The 23110-nt window shown below is 41.7% G+C and overlaps 2 protein-coding genes across 2 annotated transcripts; one reads left to right on the top strand and one right to left on the bottom strand.

Moving 5' to 3' along the window:
* Nucleotides 1–6571: 6571 nt before the first annotated feature.
* LOC124148534 (mitochondrial import inner membrane translocase subunit Tim17-A-like) lies at nt 6572–7636 on the bottom strand. The gene has a single exon (XM_046519659.2). The coding sequence runs from the start codon at nt 7562–7564 to the stop codon at nt 7052–7054; it is 513 nt and encodes a 170-aa protein (XP_046375615.1). The 5' UTR covers nt 7565–7636; the 3' UTR covers nt 6572–7051.
* Nucleotides 7637–7683: 47 nt separating this feature from the next.
* Nucleotides 7684–21623, top strand: LOC124148533 (uncharacterized protein KIAA0930 homolog). The gene is made up of 10 exons (XM_046519658.2): nt 7684–8081; nt 8717–8877; nt 10038–10142; nt 11027–11104; nt 12432–12533; nt 14923–15063; nt 15931–16122; nt 16592–16766; nt 17866–18018; nt 19152–21623. The coding sequence occupies exons 1-10, from the start codon at nt 7949–7951 to the stop codon at nt 19190–19192; spliced, it is 1281 nt and encodes a 426-aa protein (XP_046375614.1). The 5' UTR covers nt 7684–7948; the 3' UTR covers nt 19193–21623.
* The last annotated feature ends 1487 nt before the right edge of the window (nt 21624–23110 follow it).

Genomic DNA, 23110 nt, shown 5'->3' with positions numbered 1-23110 from the left:
TTCAGGCAACGTAAGTAATTTAGAACATACACACAGCAACATTGATTTTCAAAATAAGGTGAGCGTAAAAGACCTTGATTATTGGCTTTCGATTTCCCGGGAACAGGATGACCAATCGCCAAGGCGTAGACTGGTTCCCGTTCGTTCCTTGGAGAGCAGAGCAAGAGCTGCGACACCAAGCGGAGGATCCGGGAACAAGTCTACCAAAGGCGCCGCAATTCGCTCTGCAGTTGCGTCACTCAGGTGCACAAGAACCCTTTTAGTCACCGGTTCGAATACCAGGTCCGCATTTCAGTCAAGAAATCTTCAATTTCTTCACTATTGATGCTTGTTCAGAAAAAAATTACCTCTGTTCGTAAATATGTACATCTTCCCGAGGCAAGAGAGTTAACTGACTTTATAAGTCCAGTTTCCACCCTTGCCGAACTAGGCTGGAATTCCTGGGCTCGATCGTAGCGCCACCAGTGGCTATTATGAGTTATGTCCTTGCTATGCCTCTCCTATTGACCAATCAGATTCAACCTCTCGTATCACTTGCATTTGCTTCAAACAAAACGGTGGCGCCCAGTCAAGACGATCTGATTGATAATCAAGATCTATATTGTGATAAAGCGAATTTTACATCGCGAAGTGCATCAAATCACGTGAGCACCTTGATTAAAAGCATGTAAGAGATTTAGAAAATATCTGTTGACAACGAGTTAGCGGTGCAGATGCTTTGCAAATCCTGCAGTCGACCGAAATCTGCATGACACTTTACGAACCGGATTTCGATTTCAGTGCGCGATTTTGATTGGACTATGCATAGACTCCTTAGTCCAGACAAAATGTAACTCCATAATACCAGCCTAGTTCGGCAAGGGTGGAAACTGGATTTTTATAGCCTGTTAACTCACTTGCCTCGAGAAGATGATATATGTATGACCATTGCCAGGAATAAATGTCATGTTCACTGTACGTTTCCCCCTCAACACCAGTCTCAAGAGGGAGAGAGAGAATAATGTTTATCATAGTGTCACATGTTATATACACTTCATACTAAAACACGTACACGAACAATACAATATATCATCTGACCAGGTATGGCCTACGAGACACTTAGACATAAAAGCAAATTATAACGTCCTAATCTGGATAAGGTAAAATAAGACATATACTAACACAATGTTTAAAGTTAAGGTTGGGTTATGAAAACGCACGCTCGCACGCACACGCACACGCACACGCACGCCAAATTACTTATAAAGTTACGCACGCAATCATACACAAACACGTAGATACCCACACACCCACCACACCCCACACACACGCACACACACACACAAATACACGCACACACACATACCGTACGTACATAATACCACACACACGCACGCACACGCACGCACGCACACACACACACACACACACACACACACACACACACACACACACACACACATACCATACGTACATAATACCACACACACGCACACACACACACACACCCCAAACATACCCAACACAGAGGTGTATTTATCCTCACCGACACTCAACATAAACATGACAAGTATAACATTGATCACAAGTAGAAATACTACTATTCGCAAGCATAATGACATACATGCAGAAAAGCGCGCACAGAATAAAATGAGTGACAAGCGTTAAAGGCGACGATGCTTCTCGTAAAAGGCGACTAACGTATATGGTCATTTCGGTGAGGTGAGGTAAAATCTGGTTAACGTCGCGTTCAAGATTATTGCAGTTACAGCGACGCGCGAGCGTGCGTGTTTGTTCGTCCGGACTTTTGTCGGTGTAATAGTGCACGCCCACTGAGACTTCATGCCAGTCCATGTGGTAAACCCTTATTGCCGAGTGCAAGGCAGGGTAACAACAAGTACAATATTTTAACGTCTTTTGGTTCTGACGCGGCCAGGGCGTGGAACTGCCGACCTTCCGCTCTCCGGGTAGACGCTCAGTCGGGGCAGTGCCGTAGCCAGCCGGGGGCTGGGGGTGGGGTGGGGCAGTTGCCCTAACTGGTTTTTTTACAGAAAACATTTTTCCTTCTGAAAGTTACTTGAACAGTTAATGACTAATCCTATTTGTCTCTGGTGCATTCTGCTGCAGGCATTGTGAGTCCACTAGACAAGGGAGGCGGTCCTCGAGCGTCATTCGCGTACGCCTGTGTGAAAAAACAACATAGTGAGTGAGTATGGTTTTACGCCACTTTTAGCAATATTCCAGAAATACCACGACGGGGGACTTCAGAAATGCGCTTCACACATTGTACCCAATGTACCCAATGTGTGGAATTAAGCCCCAGTCTTCTGCGTAACGAGCAGACGCTTTAACCACCAGGCTACCCCACCACCCCTAACATGGCACTGGATAAATATATACTACTCAAAAGGAGTTAAAGAACACCCGATTCTTTTACATCACAATAGTTAATATGTGATGGATGGCAGATTAACTATAGTAATAAGAAAACATAGGGCAGTTTTTTGTTAAATGTGGTGTTGGAAAGAGCAGAATTGCATTTCAAATCCTGTTTGCGAGATAGATAGACGTCCGGTAATATTGTAACTGCGCTTCTATCACTCTAAACGATCTTTGAAGCGTCATAAAATCCCCAGAGCGGCTACATTACTTTCGTTTGTTGTCTAACGATGTAAATAAACGAGTATGGACCAGACAATCCAGTGATTGATGTCATGAGCACCGTTCCACGCAATTGGCACGTAATGACATGCCTCAACCAAGTCAGCGAGCCTGACCACCACCCGATCCTGTTAGTCGCCTCTTACAATAAGTATAGTCGCCTTTTAGGGCAAGCACTGGTTGCTGAAGACCTATTCTATCCCAGGATCTTCACAGGTGTATTTCCAGGTGAGAGACAGCAGCAAGTTCATCATTAGTACTTGACAATGGTCCATTATCAATGCATTCAGTTATAGCCCACTACATCAATTTCGGAGATTATGACATTTAATCCTTTCCTTTGAGAGAGAAGTGAACAAACAAAGTGTTGTTTTCAGAATGTGTTTTGTAGATCATTGAGATGTTCAGTATTCCTCTGTTTAGAGTATTTTATGTTCAAGGAGATAACGTGACTCCAGTGGTCATCAAGTACAAGGAACCAAGCTGATTTGTACAATTCGGACAAGTTCATTTTAACAGCGAGTTGAGAAATTAACATTTGACCTGAATCCTTTCTCACTTACTGACACATATCCCAAATTTGGTCCGTTAGTTTGTTTGTCTGTATGTTTGTTTTTTAATCTGCATTTAGCAATTTGCCAGCTATATGACGGTGGTCTGTAAATAATCGAGTCTGAACCAGACAATTCAGTGATTAACATCATGAGCATCAATTCATGCAATTGGGATCGATGACATGCATCAAACAAGTCTGCGAGCCTGACCACCCGATCCCGTTAGTCGCCTCTTACAAGCATAGTCGCCTTTTACAGCAAGCCTGGGTAGCTGAATACCTATTCTACCCCGGATCTGCACGGGTCCATGACTTTCGTGTACAAGGAAAACGGTCAATGTTCAAAATACCCCTTTAAACTCAATATATGTCCTTGGGCCCGTGTAAGAGGCCGGTATGGTCTGCTAAACAGGGAAACGTCTTCGCGTTTGCTGGACCCCGAGAAGATGCGGGTTAAAATTGGTCTTTTGCAACCCAATACTTGTAAGAGGCGACTAACGGGATCGGGTGGTCATGCTCGCTGACTTGGCTGATGCATGTCATAGTATCCGAATTGCATATATCGACGCTCATGATGTCATTTACTGGATTCAAACACATGCTACCCGACTTTCCAGTCTCCGGGCGTTCGCTCTACCACTAGACCACGGAGGCAGTCTATTTGGACATGAAATATTACAAAATTGGTATTTCTAGTCTCGTCAAATATTATTTGGTAACTTTCGTTGCACTACTGTGTGCTTAATGAAAAATAATTGTAAAAGAACGGGTACCAAAATTATGGTTGACGGACTATAGCATCAGTTACTCTTCAAATACCAAATAACTATCACAAATATTCACCTAATTCTCACATCATTCATGTACTATAAACAAGATCGTAGTCCTTGTGAAAGCTGCCAGAGCTCACACTGCCTCTTATGACTCGGTGAGATAACACGTATATCATGTCATAATGTCATCCTAGGTGTTACAGACTCATGACTGCTCAACAAAATGTAAAGACATCCTCAATCATCCTTCCCTTGAAAACGTGATAAATTAGTCCTTCATACTGTCATGCAAAACACCATACTTCTTAGTCACTCACCATGAACACTCAACATTCCTCAAGTTTGTTTGTTTTGGAGGAAGCTGGAAGTGATGCAGGTCTCGAAGGGTTTACCACTTAGACAAACCTAGAAACATCATTGGGGCTAACCAGATTCAAACCAACAATCATAGGTTTTTTTTGCATGTCCAAGGGACGCAACTCTGTACTGTGAATAGTGGTGACCTTAGAGAACGGCCACACTTGAACCACACAATATCATAAGACTTCAACATGATCAATAGGATGAGATAATTGGTACTTTGCAAGAAATTACGAAAAGACTCTACATCATTATTCAGGGATGAGAATGGATATTTTCCTTTTCAGATGATACTTCTTTGCAATGGAGCATGGTCCATAATTTGGGGGTATTAAGGGGGGAGCCATGTGATTTTAACAAATTTGTGGTCACAAAAATCTGCAGATCCATGGGAGATTCTCACCCCTGATTATTACATCCAAGAAATAATCAATAATTTCCTTCACAATGTTAAGATTATTTTTAAAAAATGTCTTTTTACCCTCCCAAGACTTGACTTTAAATGAAGAGAATACACATGTATACCAACTGTCCTCTATATGAACCGACAGTGTACCTTCTGGATCTGTCTTCTGAATGTCAAGCCATTGACATTTCTCCTCTGCCACAAAGACAGAGTAGAGGGAGAAACACACAAAAGCCTTTAATGTTATAAATAAAATTTTGTGTGAACATGGTGAAAACTCAGGTCAGGTCCCTCGTATTTATGCAGTGAGTTGGGTTTAAATGCTGCTTTGAAAAGTACTCCAGCCACATGAAGCACAGGGTCAGCTTCATGTGGGGGGAAAGCCTGAAGTGATGCAGATCTCAAGACATTTACCACTTCGGTAAAACCCACAAGCATGGGTAAGGTGCTGACAAACCTAGATATATATGATCGAGCAAACCAGGATTTGAACCCACAATCATGGGTTTCTGGTGTGTCCAAGGAACGCAACTCTGCACAGTGACTTTCGCACTGTAGACTGGACCACCCATGACCCCTGTTTATGCAGAGTTGATAATATATCTATTTGGATTTGAATGTTGTTTATGCATATTTGTACACGAGAATGTACCTAACATTAACATAATTTGGACGATGTAATATATATTGTGCAGCCTGGGCCTTTTAGCCACTAGTCAGAAGTCAGAGACTAGTAAAATTATGTTCAAACTGGTGAGATCAGTTAAAAAATACCATAACACTAAAATGTACCGTATTCGACATAATAAGCGCCCAGGGCACTCTCGAAATTAGAAATAGGGGTCTCTTATTAGATTATTTTGGTGAAAAACAATAGAGTTGAAAGATCGTAAAGTTCATGGTATATGCCGACAGCCTGAAATTTTATATACGACAGATATATTTTTCTAGAATTTAATTTCCCATAAAATAAGGATGCATATAACACATGTATCATACACGAATAAATAAGTCTTGTGTACATTGATCAATCAGAAGGGGTGCTAATTGGGATTGTTCACTAGCTAATATATTAGCAAATATCGCAGTAGGCGCTCATTACTTCGAATACGGTAATTAAAATTATGGCCATGTTTGGGCTAGTAGACTCAAAACGTTTTTTGTACAGACACAGCATTACAGAAGTTACTTGTACGCTTAGTTTTCTCAGTGTAGGTGTATCTGTGGGTGCGGGATAAACTTTCACCTCAGTCAAACATCACCGATTTCATCTGGCGAAAACGGCACCTTTTAGTTTTTATACAATGTATACATGGTGTAGGTCTTTGAAACCAAGACATCATCACAGAGCTGCAATGAGCGGGATATAAAGCCAGCCGACCACCAGGCACCATAAGGGTTTAAGATAATTAACATTTCATAATTACTTGTTTGCATGAGAGTTTAATTTTATTTATTTGCTTGGATTTTATTAAAAAAAACAAAGTAAAAGAAATAAGGTGTGGTTTTTGCCCTGCAATTGTAGTTATTTTAGATTTGAGCGCGGTTCCATTTTTGAGAATCGCTGCTGTTTTGCTGAGGTGATGTTTTAGCTACAGCGAGTGAGTATGGTTTTACGCCACTTTAAGCAATATCACGACGGGGTACACCAGAAGTGGGCTTCACACATTGTACCCATGTCGGGAATCGAACCCAGGTCTTTGTCGTGACGAACGAAAGCGTTCACCACCAGGCTACCCGACCGCCCCTGTTTAAGCTACAACCCGTATCAGCTTTGTAAGTGAAATCTCCTTGGGTATCAGTACCAGATGCACATGGTATAACAAGAATAAAACAATGTCAATTAAATATTTTAATTTTCAGTGTCTCTTTCTGCTTTCTATGTATCACTTTACAACATGTATGTCACATACATAAACAAGTCAATTTAAGAAATGACTTGAGTCATCAGAAAAATCAGTTTCTTGATTAAAATTTGAAACAAATACACAGACACTTGCACATTTTACATGTCAATGTTGATATGTTTAACACACTTCAGATAAGGTGGAAAACATTGGAGTGTAGGCATATATCAAACCCATCACTTCAACATTACAGTTTTAATGTAACTCTTCACAGTTCCCATCATTAGTGACAGTCTTAACGTCCGTTCCAACACGACAGCACAAGTTTTATCCAATTGATCTGTTTCCGGCTTGAAACACATCAAAAATGTTTTCATAAAAGTCCCCCATTAGACTCTGCAAGACCAGTTATAAGAATATAAGTAGTCTCTAAAATGCTATGAATGTGTTCATGGTCTAATAAATATATTCATTATTGATAATTTGGTGTTGAGGATCCAAATATATTACTCTGGGCTTGAGGGGGCTGTGATTCTTCCATGACTGTTCTGTTTGCTGGGTTGAACTGTTCGGCTGAGAATCGTGTAAACATAATGCCCATTCCCTCGATGAGTGCCAACAGAACACCACCAATAATGGCCGAACCCACCATCGCTCCTGCTCCATTTCTCACAGAAAGAATGGCCCCTGTTAGGGCACCACTTGTTATAGAATTCCAGGGATCTTCTTTCTTTCTGATATACACCATTGAACAGTCAATTGCTGAGAAAAGTCCACCCCACACTGCGAAGTTGCCCCCTGTAATGGGCGCTTTCTCTTTCATGGACACGAGGCTGCCAATAAGTCGCCTGTAGTTTCCACTAGGAGCGTTTCTGTATCCTTTGATTCCATGGAATAACGAGCCACCGATAGCTCCCATCGAAAAAGCGCCACCACAGTCGTCAACTATACGCCATGGACACGGATCACGAGCGTATTCTTCCATGATTCGGACCCGTTTAACTTACGAAATCCAAGGACGAAAGCAAAGAACGTGCTCGAAGCCCCCTAGCGACCGAATGGAAATTACCGGGGAGATAACTCTTATGTTGTTAGAGTAACCTCCCTTCCTTGTCATTAATAGTTTGGACACGCCCACTTGGTTCAGCCTTACATTACAACATTCAACGAAGTGAAGCCGTTTTTGTGTTTTGTCTTTGCAAAGCTTCCAAGATATAAGATGCCGAAGAGATAAGAAAAAGAATGTTTGATCGGTTATCAAGTAGCAATAGGAAGACCAGTTTATTTGCGAAAGCGCAAGTTAGATTTATTTTGAGATCGTTTACAAAAACGCTCTTCGCCGGAAGTTGATTATCGTAGTTGACAAAATATGGCGGAAGACGAAGAAGCAGCGTCGCCAAGTGAACCATCCTCCCCAGTGAAGAAAGAATCGCTTCTGCAGCGAATGCTCAACTCTATAGTCGAGGAGAGGAATAGAGTTCATCCTACGATCGGGGACGATGGTAAGGGAACCTTCTACAGGGCGCTGTTTGTCCCTACGTTGGGCACAACAGCATCATGACCATGATCTCATGACCTGATGGTTCCAGTTCTATAAATCATATGAGGATGGATATATGTTTAACATGACTGTCGTGATGACTACATTGGAGTCGTATTACAGTTCAGAAATCGAGATGTGTGTTGATATTTGATATATGTTTGCTTTGATGGTGTACATGTGTTATGTTCATATAAACATTTGTCATCGACTGTCATCTGGGGAATATATTTAAAATAGGATTCAAATGGCAATATGGTTAACTATACACAAATACCAGGATGAGTCACTGCTACTTTTGACTCTGGAAATACAAGTCCCCTCCACAAAGTCAATATTAGTTGTTACTTTATAAACATAGATAGTGAAAATCTGAATTCCAAGTTACTTTTTACTGACATTTACTGGAGACTTGGGGCTGAATATGGGCCCTGAGCAGATTAAGATAAATCCCTAAAACCGTTCAGTTATATCTGAGTGATTTGGCAAGTCAAACCTGTGATGTATTTATGCGGTGGATGTGTGGTACGGAATTCTGAAGGTGAACCCATTATTGTGGACAGGTAATCCTTGTAATGTACTGTGTTGTGTTGACAGATTCTGGCTTCGAACTGGTCAATGTCAGTGACTTTTGGACCAAGCTGTTCTCCCAGTACTTCTTAGATGGCAGCACGTCACCGGATGAAAGTCGAGATGACATGCTGTTTTATGTGAGAAGAAATAAACTTGGTGCCAAAGGGAAACCTGCTTCTTTACAAGTACGTATGTTTGTGATTCAACATTCATTCCGTAATCCTTTAATGCTTTTGATGGATTCACATATATTTACCTTGGAGTTAGTCATCATCATGATTTGGCTTGTTCGAAATTTACTACCACAGATCTATTTCTACTGTATCATATCAAAGAAATATTGGTCGCAAAATATTGATCATTTTAAAAAAGGGTTCTTTTTTTACTCATCCAATATTGCATATACGGCATACCACGTTGACTGACTGATTGTATACCACACTGATTGACTGATTGATTATACACCATACTGATTGATTATACACCACACTGATTGACTGATGTATTATACTACATTGACTGATTGTATACCACACTGATTGACTGATTGATTGTATACCACACTGATTGATTATATACCACACTGATTGACTGATGTATTATACTACATTGACTGATTGTATACCACACTGATTGATTGTATACCACACTGATTGATTGTATACCACACTGACTGACTGATGTATTATACTACATTGACTGATTGTATACCACACTGATTGACTGATTGATTGTATACCACACTGATTGATTATATACCACACTGACTGACTGATGTATTATACTACATTGACTGATTGTATACCACACTGATAGACTGATTGATTGTATACCACACTGTTTGACATATTGTATTCCACACTGATTGAAAGTATACCACACTGATGTATACCACCCTGGTTGACTGATTGTATACCACATTGATTGGATGTATACCACACTGATTGAAAGTATACCACACTGATTGACTGATGTATTATACTACATTGACTGATTGTATACCACACTGATTGATTGTATACCACACTGATTGATTATATACAACACTGACTGACTGATGTATTATACTACATTGACTGATTGTATACCACACTGATTGACTGATTGATTGTATACCACACTGTTTGACATATTGTATTCCACATTGATTGGATGTATACCACACTGATTGATTGTATACCACACTGATTGACTGATTGTATACCACACTGGTTGACTGATGTAAACCGCATTGATTGATTGTATACCACACTGATGTATACCACACTGGTTGACTGATTGTATACCACACTGGTTGACTAATTGTATACCACACTGAGTCTTTTGTTGATTTCTTCTGTTACAGGCAGAAATAGAAGTCTACCGTCGTGACTCAAAGAAGCTTCCGTCTCTTGATGATAGAACAGTTGACTGGGAAGAGACTGTCTATCTCAACATTATTTTACATCAGGTAAATGTCGTGACATGCCTATGTCAATGTTACGTCAGATGGAATGTCTATCTCAACATTATTTTACATCAGGTAAATGTCGTGACATGCCTATGTCAATGTTACATCAGATGGAATGTCTTTCTCAGCATGATTTTACAACAGGTGAATATCAGTGAATAACAAGAGCTATATGCGGGTGCAGTTTGAAGAACGTCACTGCTGGACCAGAGAGGAATCAAGGACAGGTTGTTCTCTCTTGCATCCAGGGGAGGTTACAAGTCATGGCCGAACGGGTTCGTCCTTGTACCATGCTGTGCAACCGTTCCTTAGAACTGTGTCCTGTGCGAAGACACAAAATGCATGAGTTACCTGAACTCATGATGGTTGTCTTAGTAGCACAAAGGTTTTCTTTAGAAGCAACCCAAACACAATACCTCGTCAGAACGAGCCTAAATAATGTGACAGTCTTTGATTGGATCATAGTTCTAGGACCAGCTTCCTCCTGTACGGTTGAGGTCTGTTTCAGGCTAGGGTATCTGCGCCCCTCCTTCCAACCATGGGATAAATGCAAAGTGAGAGATAGGGTAAGTTTTAAAAATTCATAAACGTTACAATAATTTGTATATTTATAATACTTATCCTATCTCACACGAAAAACTCCCACCGAGTCATCCCTGCATAAGTGCGGTGGGGTAGCCTAGTGGTTATAGCATTCACTCATCACGCCAAAGACCCAGGTTCGATTCCCCACATGGGTACAATGTGTGAAGCCCATATTTGGTGTCTCCCGCCTAGATATTGCTGGAGATAGGATAAGTGTTATATATATATATATATATATACAAGTTGTTGTAAAATATAAACTATTATTCCACTCATTCCTCCTTTGTTTGCCCCTGCAGTTTGTGTACAGGGTCACATGTGCTGTGTGTACCAGGACTGATGAGAAGAACCTGCAGATACTCAGGAAGTTCACACAGGTTAGAAGTACATGCTGACGTCCTTGTTTAGTGGCCATGTTTAGTGGCCTTGCTTAATAACCTTGTTGAGTGGCAATTATGACCTTGTTCAATGACCTTGCTTAATGACCTTGTTGAGTGGCCATATTTTAGTGACCTTGTTTAATTACCTTGTCCTTAAGCACAGCCATGAGCCCTAGTCATGGTTCCAGGAACCTATTTTCCTAACTATGATGCTTGCTATGTTGAAACGTGAAGCTTAACCCAGAAATAGGTACCTACAGAACTAAATTGTGAAATCAGTAAATAACCAACAAGATCAATAAACAATCGGCAAATTTTTTTGAAGCACACAGAATAAAGTTCCAAACAATATATACAGGTTTAACGACTGAATCCATACAATCTAGACCATCTATTAGCCATTCCAGAATGTTCTTTTGTTTAGTTTTCAAATTTATAATCGAGAATTTGTCAAAATATGTTTCGAAGCGTAGTCGCCAATTTGAAATTAGTGCCGCAAAGCACGAGAAAGCTGCCTTCTGATTGGTCATTACATTGGTCAGTCAGAGTTTGTGCGAGGTCGGTCTGACGTTACCCATAATGGGATGTCCTCAGATCTTTCTTTAGCGGTAGCGAGAACTAAGATCTGATTTTAATGAGATTGTTTTACACTCAAGACACTGGTTATTACTGTTAAAAAAAGTGGAACATTTGAAGAATGATTGTTAATATTAAATAGAATTTCACCCTCATGTTTTGATATCATATACATCAATACGAATTGATAAATGTTTAAAACTCTGGGGCTTGGCAAGGAGTTGACCTTTGTTGATATATTTGATATCAACTGACACTTGGATAAGATTGTTTATATATCACCTGGGTGATTGTCATCAATCCTTGCCACTTAAAGGGAGAGTAGACTCAAGTCGTTAAGCAGTCCTAGCAAATTTATTTTAAGTCATTACTGATGTAAAACCGACAATGCAAATTTAAAGGAAGACTGCTCTCGAGTTATTTGGCAGCCCTAGCAAACTGTTAATTCCCAAGACGCTTTAAATGCCTGTGAACTGAAACTTTGTGTTGTACAAGGTACAAGAATTCTCAATGTCTAAATTTGACACAAGTCCGTTCTTACAATGTCTAGACCTTGAGCACTTGATCGTGGAGAGTAGTCTCCCTTTGAGTCCTGACAGCATGGAACACGGATCATGCTTTGAACTAATGACGTCCATGACCCAGGTTCATAAGACAATATTCATTGATTCATATCCTCTTGACTTTCTTCTGTTGTCAGTCAAGATATTGTGTCCAAATAAAAATATGGCATTATTGTGTGTTGCAGCGCGTCTACCCTTCTCCGAGTCGGCGTAGAATGGATAGTAAGGGAACAGAAGAAGAAATCACATATCCAAATATATTCTTTACAGTCGATAATTTTGAAGAGGTAAGAACAGGGACTGTTTCCTATTTTTTATTTCTATGATGTCATTAACTGACCATCCTCGTCTATCCGGTGAGTCTTATCCCAATTTTTATGTTGCATACCCTTTGCCCTTTACACTGACCTTCCATGACTGACACAATATATCACCAGTGCTGCTTCCTGGTGTGCACAGGTCACAAATCAGGTGAAGTTAAGCAACATCGGTTGTGGAGAGTCCTTTGATGGGTGACCACACTTCAGCAGCTTGGCTCCTGAGAGTTTCTAGGGCTTCGGTCCCGCCCCACACTGAAGCACATGTAACATGTGGTGTCTTCTTGGGCAAGTGACTTTGTTGAAATGTGCCTCTGTTCAACCAGCAGTGAATGGGTACCCGGTAGGATGAGATGGCAGTGTGGTTGTAAACCTTCTAGCGCCTAGCAGGCAGCTTGTGTTGTATACTCCCCAGGGAGCTGAGAATGATTCCCGAGTGTACACTGATCCAGTGACCGGGGTAATAATAGTGCTTTGAGCATGCCCCTGAGCGCTGTGGAAATATGAGCAATATAAATAGCCTGTTATTATTCCTCCACTCAAGGGGGCCCAGTCGTCTAAGGCGCCGCGATTCTCTGTGCAGAGTTGCGTCCCTTAGGCGCGCCAGAAACCTATGATTGTTGGTTCGAATCCCTGTTCGCCCCAATTATGTTTCTAGGTTTGTCAGCACCATACCCCTGCTCGTGGGTTTCACCAAAGTGGTAAACGTCTGAGACCTGCATCACTTCAGGCTTTCCTCCCACATTAAGCTGACACGCCGTGATATAATGGGAATAATGTTAAAAGCGGCGTTAAACCCAACTCACTCACTCCTCCACTCAAATCTCTGCCATCTTAAATACAACCCAACATCTTGTTACATCACAAGTTCCCGCCCCTGTTTTGGTACTTATGATAACATCTTTTCCTGCTACAAAAAAACAATTGAGTTGATTTAATATATCATGGGCTGACTCGTGGCTCTTGGCTCGAGGCACGAATTTGAATGTAGATCTACGCTGAATTTGTGTTCAGAAGAGGCGTTCTGATTGGTTGATGATTTCAAGGTCATGTGAAGGAGAAGTTCTTTGCCAGTTTAGTGATATAGAAGATGGAGCTGGTGACATCACTTCCGCAATGGAAGTAGAATGGGTCCAGAGTATTTGTCATCATAGATTGGAGACTGATTTACTGGATAACAGGCCTGCTGTAGATGGCATGATATCTGTCTTTGCAGCCATTAGGCAATCATGAAAACAGAACATGATTTTCTCATATTTTGTCACAGAGTTCTATAACCTCTTAAAGATCCAGGTTAGAATTGGTCTTCAGCAACCCATGCTTGTCGTAAGAGGTGGATAAAAGCACTTTGCTTGTTGTGAGAGGAGACTCACGGGATCGGGTGGTCAGGCTCGCTGATTTGGTTGATGCATGTCATTGTATCCCAAATGCGTGGACCGGTGCTCGTGATATTAATAACTTGTCTGGTCCATACTCGATTATTTACAGACCGCCGTCATATAGCTGGAATTCTGCTGAGTGCTGCGTCAAACGGCAAACAAACAATCAAAAAAGCCTGTGAATTTTATTCATTCTTAGCATGTAAGCTTACCTGGACTGACCATTGTTACACTACTCTGATGTTCGACTCCCGTTGGATCTTCAAATCAGACCAATTAAGATATTAAATCGGATTTGGTGTAATTTTTGAAAATTGAATCAGAATTAGAACATAAGTCAATAGATGGGTGTTTGTATCATATTGTGAGGTGTCAATTTGCAATACATTGGTATGTCAGTGATTCACGGCATCACAGTTATGTATTAATCCCATTGCGCAGGTGTTTTTGGTTTTTTACATGTATTGGTGCCTCTTTGGTGTGATCATCTGTTCTCTTATTCCTTTGGGACAATGGTGGCCAAGTCCTCTAAGCCACTGCAATTCGCTTTGCAGAGTTGTGTCCCTTGGCAACACCAGGTCATCTGGTGTGATCATCTGTTTTCTGATTCTTTTGGGGGCAATGGTGGCCAAGTCGTCTAAGCCACTGCCATTCGCTGTGCAGAGTTGTGTCCCTTGGCAACACCAGGAACCTATGATCATGGGTTTGAATCCCGGTTTGGGTCAATTATGTTTCGAGGTTTGTCAGCACCATACCCATGTTTGATGGTATCGATAAAGTGGTAAACGTCTGAGACCTGCATCAAATCGGGATTTCCTCCCACAATAAGCTGACACGCCGTGATATAACTGGAATACTGTTCAAAGCAACATTGAACCCAACTCATTCACTCACTGATTCATTTGTGAAAGTTTATACAGATTTGTTAGGACCAGGTGAGCTGCTGAGTATGACTGAACATTTTCAACGTTTTCTTCCAGGCCTTTCAAGACATCATTATTCGGGACAGTGAGAACATAGCTGTGGAGTTGCTGGCAACAGACAAGGACGGGTCCTTCCAGGGACTTATATTCCAGGGCTCTGTCAAATACGAGTCACTCAAGAGAGTGTACGATGCACGGGTAGGTGGACGGATATTGCCCATTCAGTTTATGTCCATACGAAAACCTTACTTATTCATTTTTCATTCTTTGCCGAAGGCCCGGGTTCGATACCTCATGTGGATACAGTGTGTGAATCCCATTTCTGGTGTCACCCGTCATGATATTGCAGGAAAGCAATAAATACTGTAAATCTTGAAATTAACGTAAGCGTGAATTAAATGCGAAAAAATGCGAGTGGTCTTTTCTCGCATTATTAAGCATCGCATTTATATCAACAGTAAGACATTTTGGATAGCAGAAACACCAACTTAGACATAGAACTATGTATTCCACATCACTGTTTATTGTTTCCACTTGTAACAAGTATGTAAACAATGTCATTCAAATGCTAATTACATCCTGTGAATTGTCACTGCTGGGTCAAGACAAGAGTTCTACTCACGTATGTCATCACTAATCACAACTGCAAGTCCAGACAGACGCCACCCACGCAACACAGTGTTCTTTGCGACATGATCCAACGCGCATGTATTGTTGTAGCGGTAGTACTCTACTCAGCGCTAATAAGCGGTGCTTTTTGGTGTGTGATTGGATTAATGTAAGGTTGGATTAAAAGGGATTCTCCTTAAAACCTGACAGAGAACATTTTCTTTAGACACAAATCCACTGATGTTTGAAATGAAGGGGGGTATCGCGTTCATATTGAGTCGCATTTTTGGCTGGGACCAGCAGTCGCATTCTTTTGGAGACGCATTAATTTCACGATTTGCAGTAATAAATGCGGTGTAAAACGTTACTCACTCACTCACTCATCTTTCAGTCTTCTTGTGCCGATCATCAAGAACCTGAGAGTTGGTTTGATGATATTCATGGCTGTCATTTCAGATAAGTTTGACGTCAAAGATGGTCCAGCGAATGTCATTAGGATGGTTCAAAGGTCACAAGCGTGTGGAGTACATGCGCATGAGGGGTCCACAGGGCAAAGGTCACGCCGAGATGGCCGTGAGTCGGGTCAAGGGTTCAGGACCAGAAACACCAGACATGGAAAACTTTCCTGTAGATGATTTTGATGATCAGGTGAGCTCACTTTGTCATTTTGTGTTAATAGACAAAACACCTGGTTTCACATGATTAACATAACCTCTCTCAGTTTATTTCGTCTAGGGCGGTCGGGTAGCCTAGTGGTTTAAGCGATCACTCGTCACACCTTAGACCCGGGTTCGATTCCCGATTCGGGTACAATGTGTGAAGCCCATTTCTGGTGTCCCCCGTCGTGATACTGCTGGAATATTGCTAAAAGCGGCATAAAACCATACTCACTCACTCAGGTATTTCATCAAATAGAGGAGAGGCTCTGTATACTCAACAAATCCTAAATTCATCAAACTAGATCACAACCAGCAGCCTTCTTAACATATAATAAATGCACTGAATTAAACACATTAAAAGCTGAAACAGAAATCAAATCTTTTTCTGTCAAACATGCAAGAACATGTAGGGCAGAATCTGATCTACATTTAATGTGGAATGAATTGTGTTCCCCCAGCAAAACCAGTATGCACAGAGGAGAATGAGTGATCCCAGCTCAGGGTTCAGTTCGCTGATGCGCGGCGGGTTTCGACGAGCAGTTGGGATGAAGAAGTCGCAATCAGAAACAGAAAATGTAGAAACCATCGCTGACGATGGATGCCATGAAGTGGAGGCAGGCACACTACAAGAGGGTAGGCCAACATTGCTTCTCTTACTGGGTAGTGGGTAGGCCAACATTGCTTCTCTTACTGGGTAGTGGTAGCCAACATTGCTTCTCTTACTGGGTAGTGGTAGCCAACATTGCTTCTCTTACTGGGTAGTGGTAGCCAACATTGCTTCACTTACTGGGTAGTGGGTAGGCCAACATGGCTTCTCTTACTGGGTAGTGGTAGCCAACATTGCTTCACTTACTGGGTAGTGGTAGCCAACATGGCTTCTCTCACTGGTAGATGGTAACCAACATTGCTTCTCTTACTGGGTAGTGGTAACCAACATTGCCTCACTTACTGGGTAGTGGTAGCCAACATTGCTTCTCTTACTGGGTAGTGGTAGCCAACATGGCTTCTCTTACTGGGTAGTGGTAGCCAACATTGCCTCACTTACTGGGTAGTGGGTAGGCCAACATGGCTTCTCTTACTGGGTAGTGGTAGCCAACATGGCTTCTCTTACTGGGTAGTGGTAGCCAACATTGCCTCACTTACTGGGTAGTGGGTAGGCCAACATGGCTTCTCTTACTGGGTAGTGGTAGCCAACATTGCTTCACTTACTGGGTAGTGGTAGCCAACATGGCTTCTCTCACTGGTAGATGGTAACCAACATTGCTTCTCTTACTGGGTAGTGGTAGCCAACATTGCTTCACTTACTGGGTAGTAGGTAGGCCAACATTGCTTGTCTTACTGGGTAGTGGTAACCAACATTGCCTCACTTACTGGGTAGTGGTAGCCAACATTGCTTCTCTTACTGGGTAGTGGTAGCCAACATGGCTTCTCTTACTGGGTAGTGGTAGCCAACATAGCTTTACTTTCTTGCTTGTCTGAGGTGGGAGGCAATGATGTCCAGATTAAAGCATGTCTTATGTTGCATGATCTTCGTGTCATCTGTAGCATGAGACTGGTGACCCGTACACACTGCTGGGATGCTCGAAGAGAATAAAGATCCCAGCATCCGAGAGCTGCTGTAAGAGGAGATTGGGTGTTTACAGTGTGTGCATCACTCACGTCCTGACTCACTTGTACCATGTATCCCTCTTTATGTTAGTGTACCAGTCACCACACCAGTGTTTCTTTGCAGAGTTAAACACCAACTTGGATCAGTACAATGGTTTCTGGGGCAAGTCCTTTGGTCAGGCATGGCACTGGTTCAAGGAACAGAAGCGAGCTAGTAGTGTGGCCCTCAACGCTTACCTTACATACATCACCCTACCATGGCATAGAATCATCGCAGGTAGGTACAGGCTTGTTTGTTTCGGGTGCCACCAGTAGGGCAGGAAGCACTTACCCTTTTTTTAGCAGTATAGTGAGGTGAGGTGGGTCTTAAACGTCGCGTTCAAGATTATTGCACTTATATAGCGATGTGTGTGACTGTCTGTGTGTGGCTGCTTGTACTAGTACAGACTGCCAAATTTTATAGTGCTAGCCCACTGAGATGCCATGCCGCAGTTTAACATGAATGCCTCACTCAGACACATTTTACTGACTCCGAGCCGACCAGTCCTTGTTTTAGCCCCTTAATGCCGAGGGCCAGGCAGGGAAACAACAAGTACCATCTTTTAACGTCTTTTGGTATGACACGGCCGGGGATCGAACTTCAAGCCTTAGCTCTCTGGGCGGACGCTCTACCACAGGACCATGAGCGGTCAGTCACCCTCGAGCCTTAGCTCTCTGGGCGGACGCTCTACCACAGGACCATGAGCGGTCAGTCACCCTCGAGCCTTAGCTCTCTGGGCGGACGCTCTACCACAGGACCATTAGCGGTCAGTCACCCTCGAGCCTTAGCTCTCTGGGCGGACGCTCTACCACAGGACCATGAGCGGTCAGTCACCCTCGAGCCTTAGCTCTCTGGGCGGATGCTCTACCACAGGACCATGAGCGGTCAGTCACCCTCGAGCCTTAGCTCTCTGGGCGGACGCTCTACCACAGGACCATGAGCGGTCATTCACCCTCGAGCCTTAGCTCTCTGGGCGGACGCTCTACCACTAGACCACGGAGCGGTCAGTCACCCTCGAACCTTAGCTCTCCAGGCAGGGATCAAACCCTCCACCTTCTGCTCTCCGGGGAGACGCTCTACCACTAGACCACGGGGGCGGACTCTTTTTCAGCAAACATGTGCATGTACAATACACATAACATAACAATTAACCATATGCTTATGATATAGTTTTAATCGTGTAATGGACTCGGCTTACAGCGAAAAATATTCATGTGATTATGGAAAGTGTTTTGTCGCTTTTATTTAGTGTTGAATCATCATCATCACTTAATCGTCATTAATCACATTAAATATATAACAACTCACCTTACTTGATTGACATTTAGTATTCACGTAGAGAGAATGATTGATTGTATCCTTCTTTCCAGACATGATTGACGCCCGTCATCAGCCAGCTCTAACACACTGATGTCCCACTCTTCAGTGATGGAGGCTCCCTCTGGTGCTCGAATCCAGCATTTAGGCTTGCAGGGTTATTTCCCTTAGAAACTCCACATCTGAGTCACACACACATCCACAGCTATAGATGTAGAACCAGTATATATCAAATGTGTTTTACTGGAACATGTGTTCAGTTCAGTTGTTTCAAAGTATGTTTTTTTTAATGAAATTGAAAACATGCAAGGTTTACCTGTTATGTACCACATTCCAGAATGATTATTTTGTTCAATTAAAACCTATCTTCAGTGTGTGCTTACAAAATGGCATCCTAGAAATAGGTACCAAGTTTACCAATATTTAAGGTGTTTTATTGGGCTAGAATCAGTTATTATTTTACAATGCTGGTTAATGAGTCCTGCTGTAATTTGATCATGTTGATATGTTCATAAAAACTAAAAAAAATGTATAAATACCAAAAATGAACACCAATTATGTTTGGCATCTTGTTTTTTTATTCCTGATAAAACCAAAACTAGTAGAAACCTTGTTAATATTCTTCTTCTTTTTTCAGACTTGTTTCTTTTAAATAAGCAGTACATCTATCCTTGTTTAAGAAAAAAGCAGCCAAATGTGGCTGTTTACATCTGAAAGACCAACCTGTAACCATGGTAACCACTATGAAACAAAGAAAATAGCATTCCTAGATGTTTAAACCATAAACAACTCAGGAAGAGATTTTTTTTGGATATGTTCCATATTTGTCAACAATGTTTGCATTTTGCAAATTCTAGTCTTGAATTATACATTTAGCTGTAATAGTCGTAGAATTTGGCTACTTTTGTAATTGTTATGTAGTGTAAACGACACACTACGTGGTTAAGAAGGACCAATGTCTGGTATAGGTGATGGAAGCATCAAACCCAACTCACTCAGTCACTCTTAGTTTGATTGTCCATTGCTGGTCTATGGGAGGGGCGACATTGGTACAATGTGTGAAGCCTATTTCTGGTGTCCCCCGTCGAGATATTGAAGGAATATTGCTAAAAGCGGCGTAAAACCATACTCACTCACTTACTCACTCACTATGAGATGGGTGGTCAGTCAGGTTTCAAGGCTTACTTAAGGATGGTGGTGTGGCCTAGTGGTTAAAGTGTTCGCTCATCACACCGAAGGCCTGGTTTCGGTCTCACTTGGGTACAATGTGTGAAGCCTACTTCTGTTGTGATGTTGGAATATTATAATATTATAATATAAAAGGTGTAATACCAAATCACTCACTCATGGCTTTTTATGTCAAAGACACCAAAGGTAATGTATGTATGACTTTATTGTGACAGGGCAGGGTGTCATATGTTCTGGTGAAGACGTTCCGACAATATAACACGACAGTCGACTAACTGATTCATCCCACACCACACTGCCACATGAGCATCATGCAATGAAATGTTTATTTATAGTTGTATGGGGTTGTGATTCACTTCAAAAAACATTCATCGTCACTTTCAGCAAAATGACTGATAATCAGTTTATCAGTTTCAAGTGTTCATGCCTCATCAGTAAAATCATCACACAAAAAACATCAACTGGATCCTGCTTATGTACATTTTTGCTACAAACAGATTGATCTCACAGTAGCCCAGTGCTATCATGGATCTCAGATTTGACTCAATAAAATCAATAAGTTGCCCCTCAATTGTGTAACATTGTGTCATCACTTCTTTAAAACTAGGAACCAAAAAGATAATGATATTTAGCAGTAAAATATCCTTACTCATTGTGAACACAAGTATTGAATATCATTCCTCCTAATACAAAACCTAAACCCATAATAAATAAATGTTATATAATATTTTTCAAGGTCGCAACATGGGAGCAATGTTTGAAGCCCATTTCTGGTGTCTCCTGCCGTGATATTGCTTGAATATTGCCCAAAGCGGCGTGCAACCATACTTATTCAAAATCCCTTCTCAGACTATCTAAGTCTGTGTCAGTGTTAGGGCTTTGACAGCTACCCAAGCACAAGCAGGGTTTAGAGGGACTCACAACCAGGGGGGATAACTCACATCCTCACTTCTCTGACAAGCATGTTGCAGACATGGATGGGAAGTGGCTTCAGTGTCTGAGCGAAGTCAACTTAGATGATGCCAAGATAAAACAACAAAATGTCGATCATCTGGCATGTTTCTGTTGAAATTGGGTACTCAAGTTCAGGTCAGGTTTTGAGACACAGTCCTTGAGGCCACATCTACCTTCCGGGTCACAATGAGTGCAGTGAGTTCCAACATTCATGTTACCCTACGGTTGCTTTGTTGAACATGCCTTAGGTCATCTTCACCTAAGAGAGTTAACTGACTATGAAAGTCCGGTTTCCACCCTTGCCGAACTCGGCTGGAATTCCTGGGCTCGATCGTGGCGCCACCAGTGGCTATTATGAGTTATGTCCTTTCCAAGCCTCTCCTATGGACCAATCAGATTCCACCTGTCATATCACTTGCATTTGCTTTAAATAAAATGGCGGCGCCCAGTCAAGACGATCTAATCAATAATCAAGATCTATATTGTGATAAAACGGGTCTTACGTCACGAAAAGCATCAAATCACGCGAGCACCTTCATTAAAAACATGAAAAGATTTGGAAAATATCTCTTGACAACGAGTTGGTGGTGCACATGCTTTGCAAATCCTGCATTCGATCGAAATCTGCACGACAGTTTACGAACTGGATTTGATTCTGTTGCACGATTTTGATTGGACTATGCATAGACTCGTTAGTCCAGCCCAAATGTACCGGTAATCTATAATACCAGCCTAGTTCGGCAAGGGGTCGAAACTGGACTTTCTTATAAAATCAGTTAACACCTTTGCCGCGGGTAGATGGCCCTAGGTCTACGGTAAGCTTTGAATCTCTTTCTGTGAGAAGTTAACTGCCATTGAGTTTAGCTGCTTCTTTTCCTTGGCAAATATACCGAACAAAAAAGCTCATGGATTATGAATATATTTGTTATAATGTTAAAAGTTTTTGAATGAAATTGATGATTAAGAAAAGAATTATTTCATGATCCCTAATTTTTTTTGTTAAGTATATATCATCTCAATACCACAAAGCTACACCAATGTATCCTGAATACTCTTTGTTTTGTTGTAAGACATATTGTATTGTTGTCCAAAGATATTATTATTTTAACCCCTGCTGCAGGTGATTTCATGATCGTCCAGTCCATAATTTCAATCTAGCATATGTATATATGATTTGCCAGATGTTTTCATTTTTGCCAAAGTGATAGAATTCCATATGTTGAGATAGCATGACACACATATGTAAAAGATGTATATATGTATTACACAGTTGTACATAGCACTCATTATGTTTTGTTTATTTGTATTTTTTAAATTTTGTTTTTGAGAATTTATGCGAAGCGAAGTTTTCTATGGTGCAAGCTACAATGTGCTTACGTGATTGAGTATACTGGTGATGCTGTATTTGTGACATAGTCGTGTGGATGTTATGAATGACTGCCTGAACTTTGTTTCTCAATATTTGGTGAATTACAGTAACCATGGTAACAGATGTGGTCATTAAGATGCATACTATAATTCATCATGAGAGGTAGGACCGCCTCCATGGTCTAGTGGTAGAGCATCCGCCCAGAGAGCTAAGGTTTGAGGGTGACTGACCGCTCCGTGGTCTAGTGGTAGAGTGTCCGCCCGGAGAGCTTTGGTTCGTGGTTCGATCCCCGGCCGCGCCATACCAAAAGACGTTAAAAAATGGTACTTGTTGTTACCCTGTCTGACGCTCGACATTAAGGGGCTAAAATAAGGACTGGTCGGCTCGGAGTCAGTATACTGTGTCTGAGTGGGGTATTCATCTTAAATGGCAGTGGGCTAGCACTATAAATCGGCATCAGTCCGGACTAGTACAAGCAGCCACACACACACAGACACATGT

Source organism: Haliotis rufescens, unplaced genomic scaffold (assembly GCF_023055435.1).
Source record: "Haliotis rufescens isolate VD_foot unplaced genomic scaffold, xgHalRufe1.0.p SCAF_6, whole genome shotgun sequence".
Lineage (NCBI taxonomy): Eukaryota > Metazoa > Mollusca > Gastropoda > Lepetellida > Haliotidae > Haliotis > Haliotis rufescens.
The sequence above is the reverse complement of the archived record's forward strand: the minus strand, read 5'-3'. Positions and strand labels throughout refer to the sequence as shown.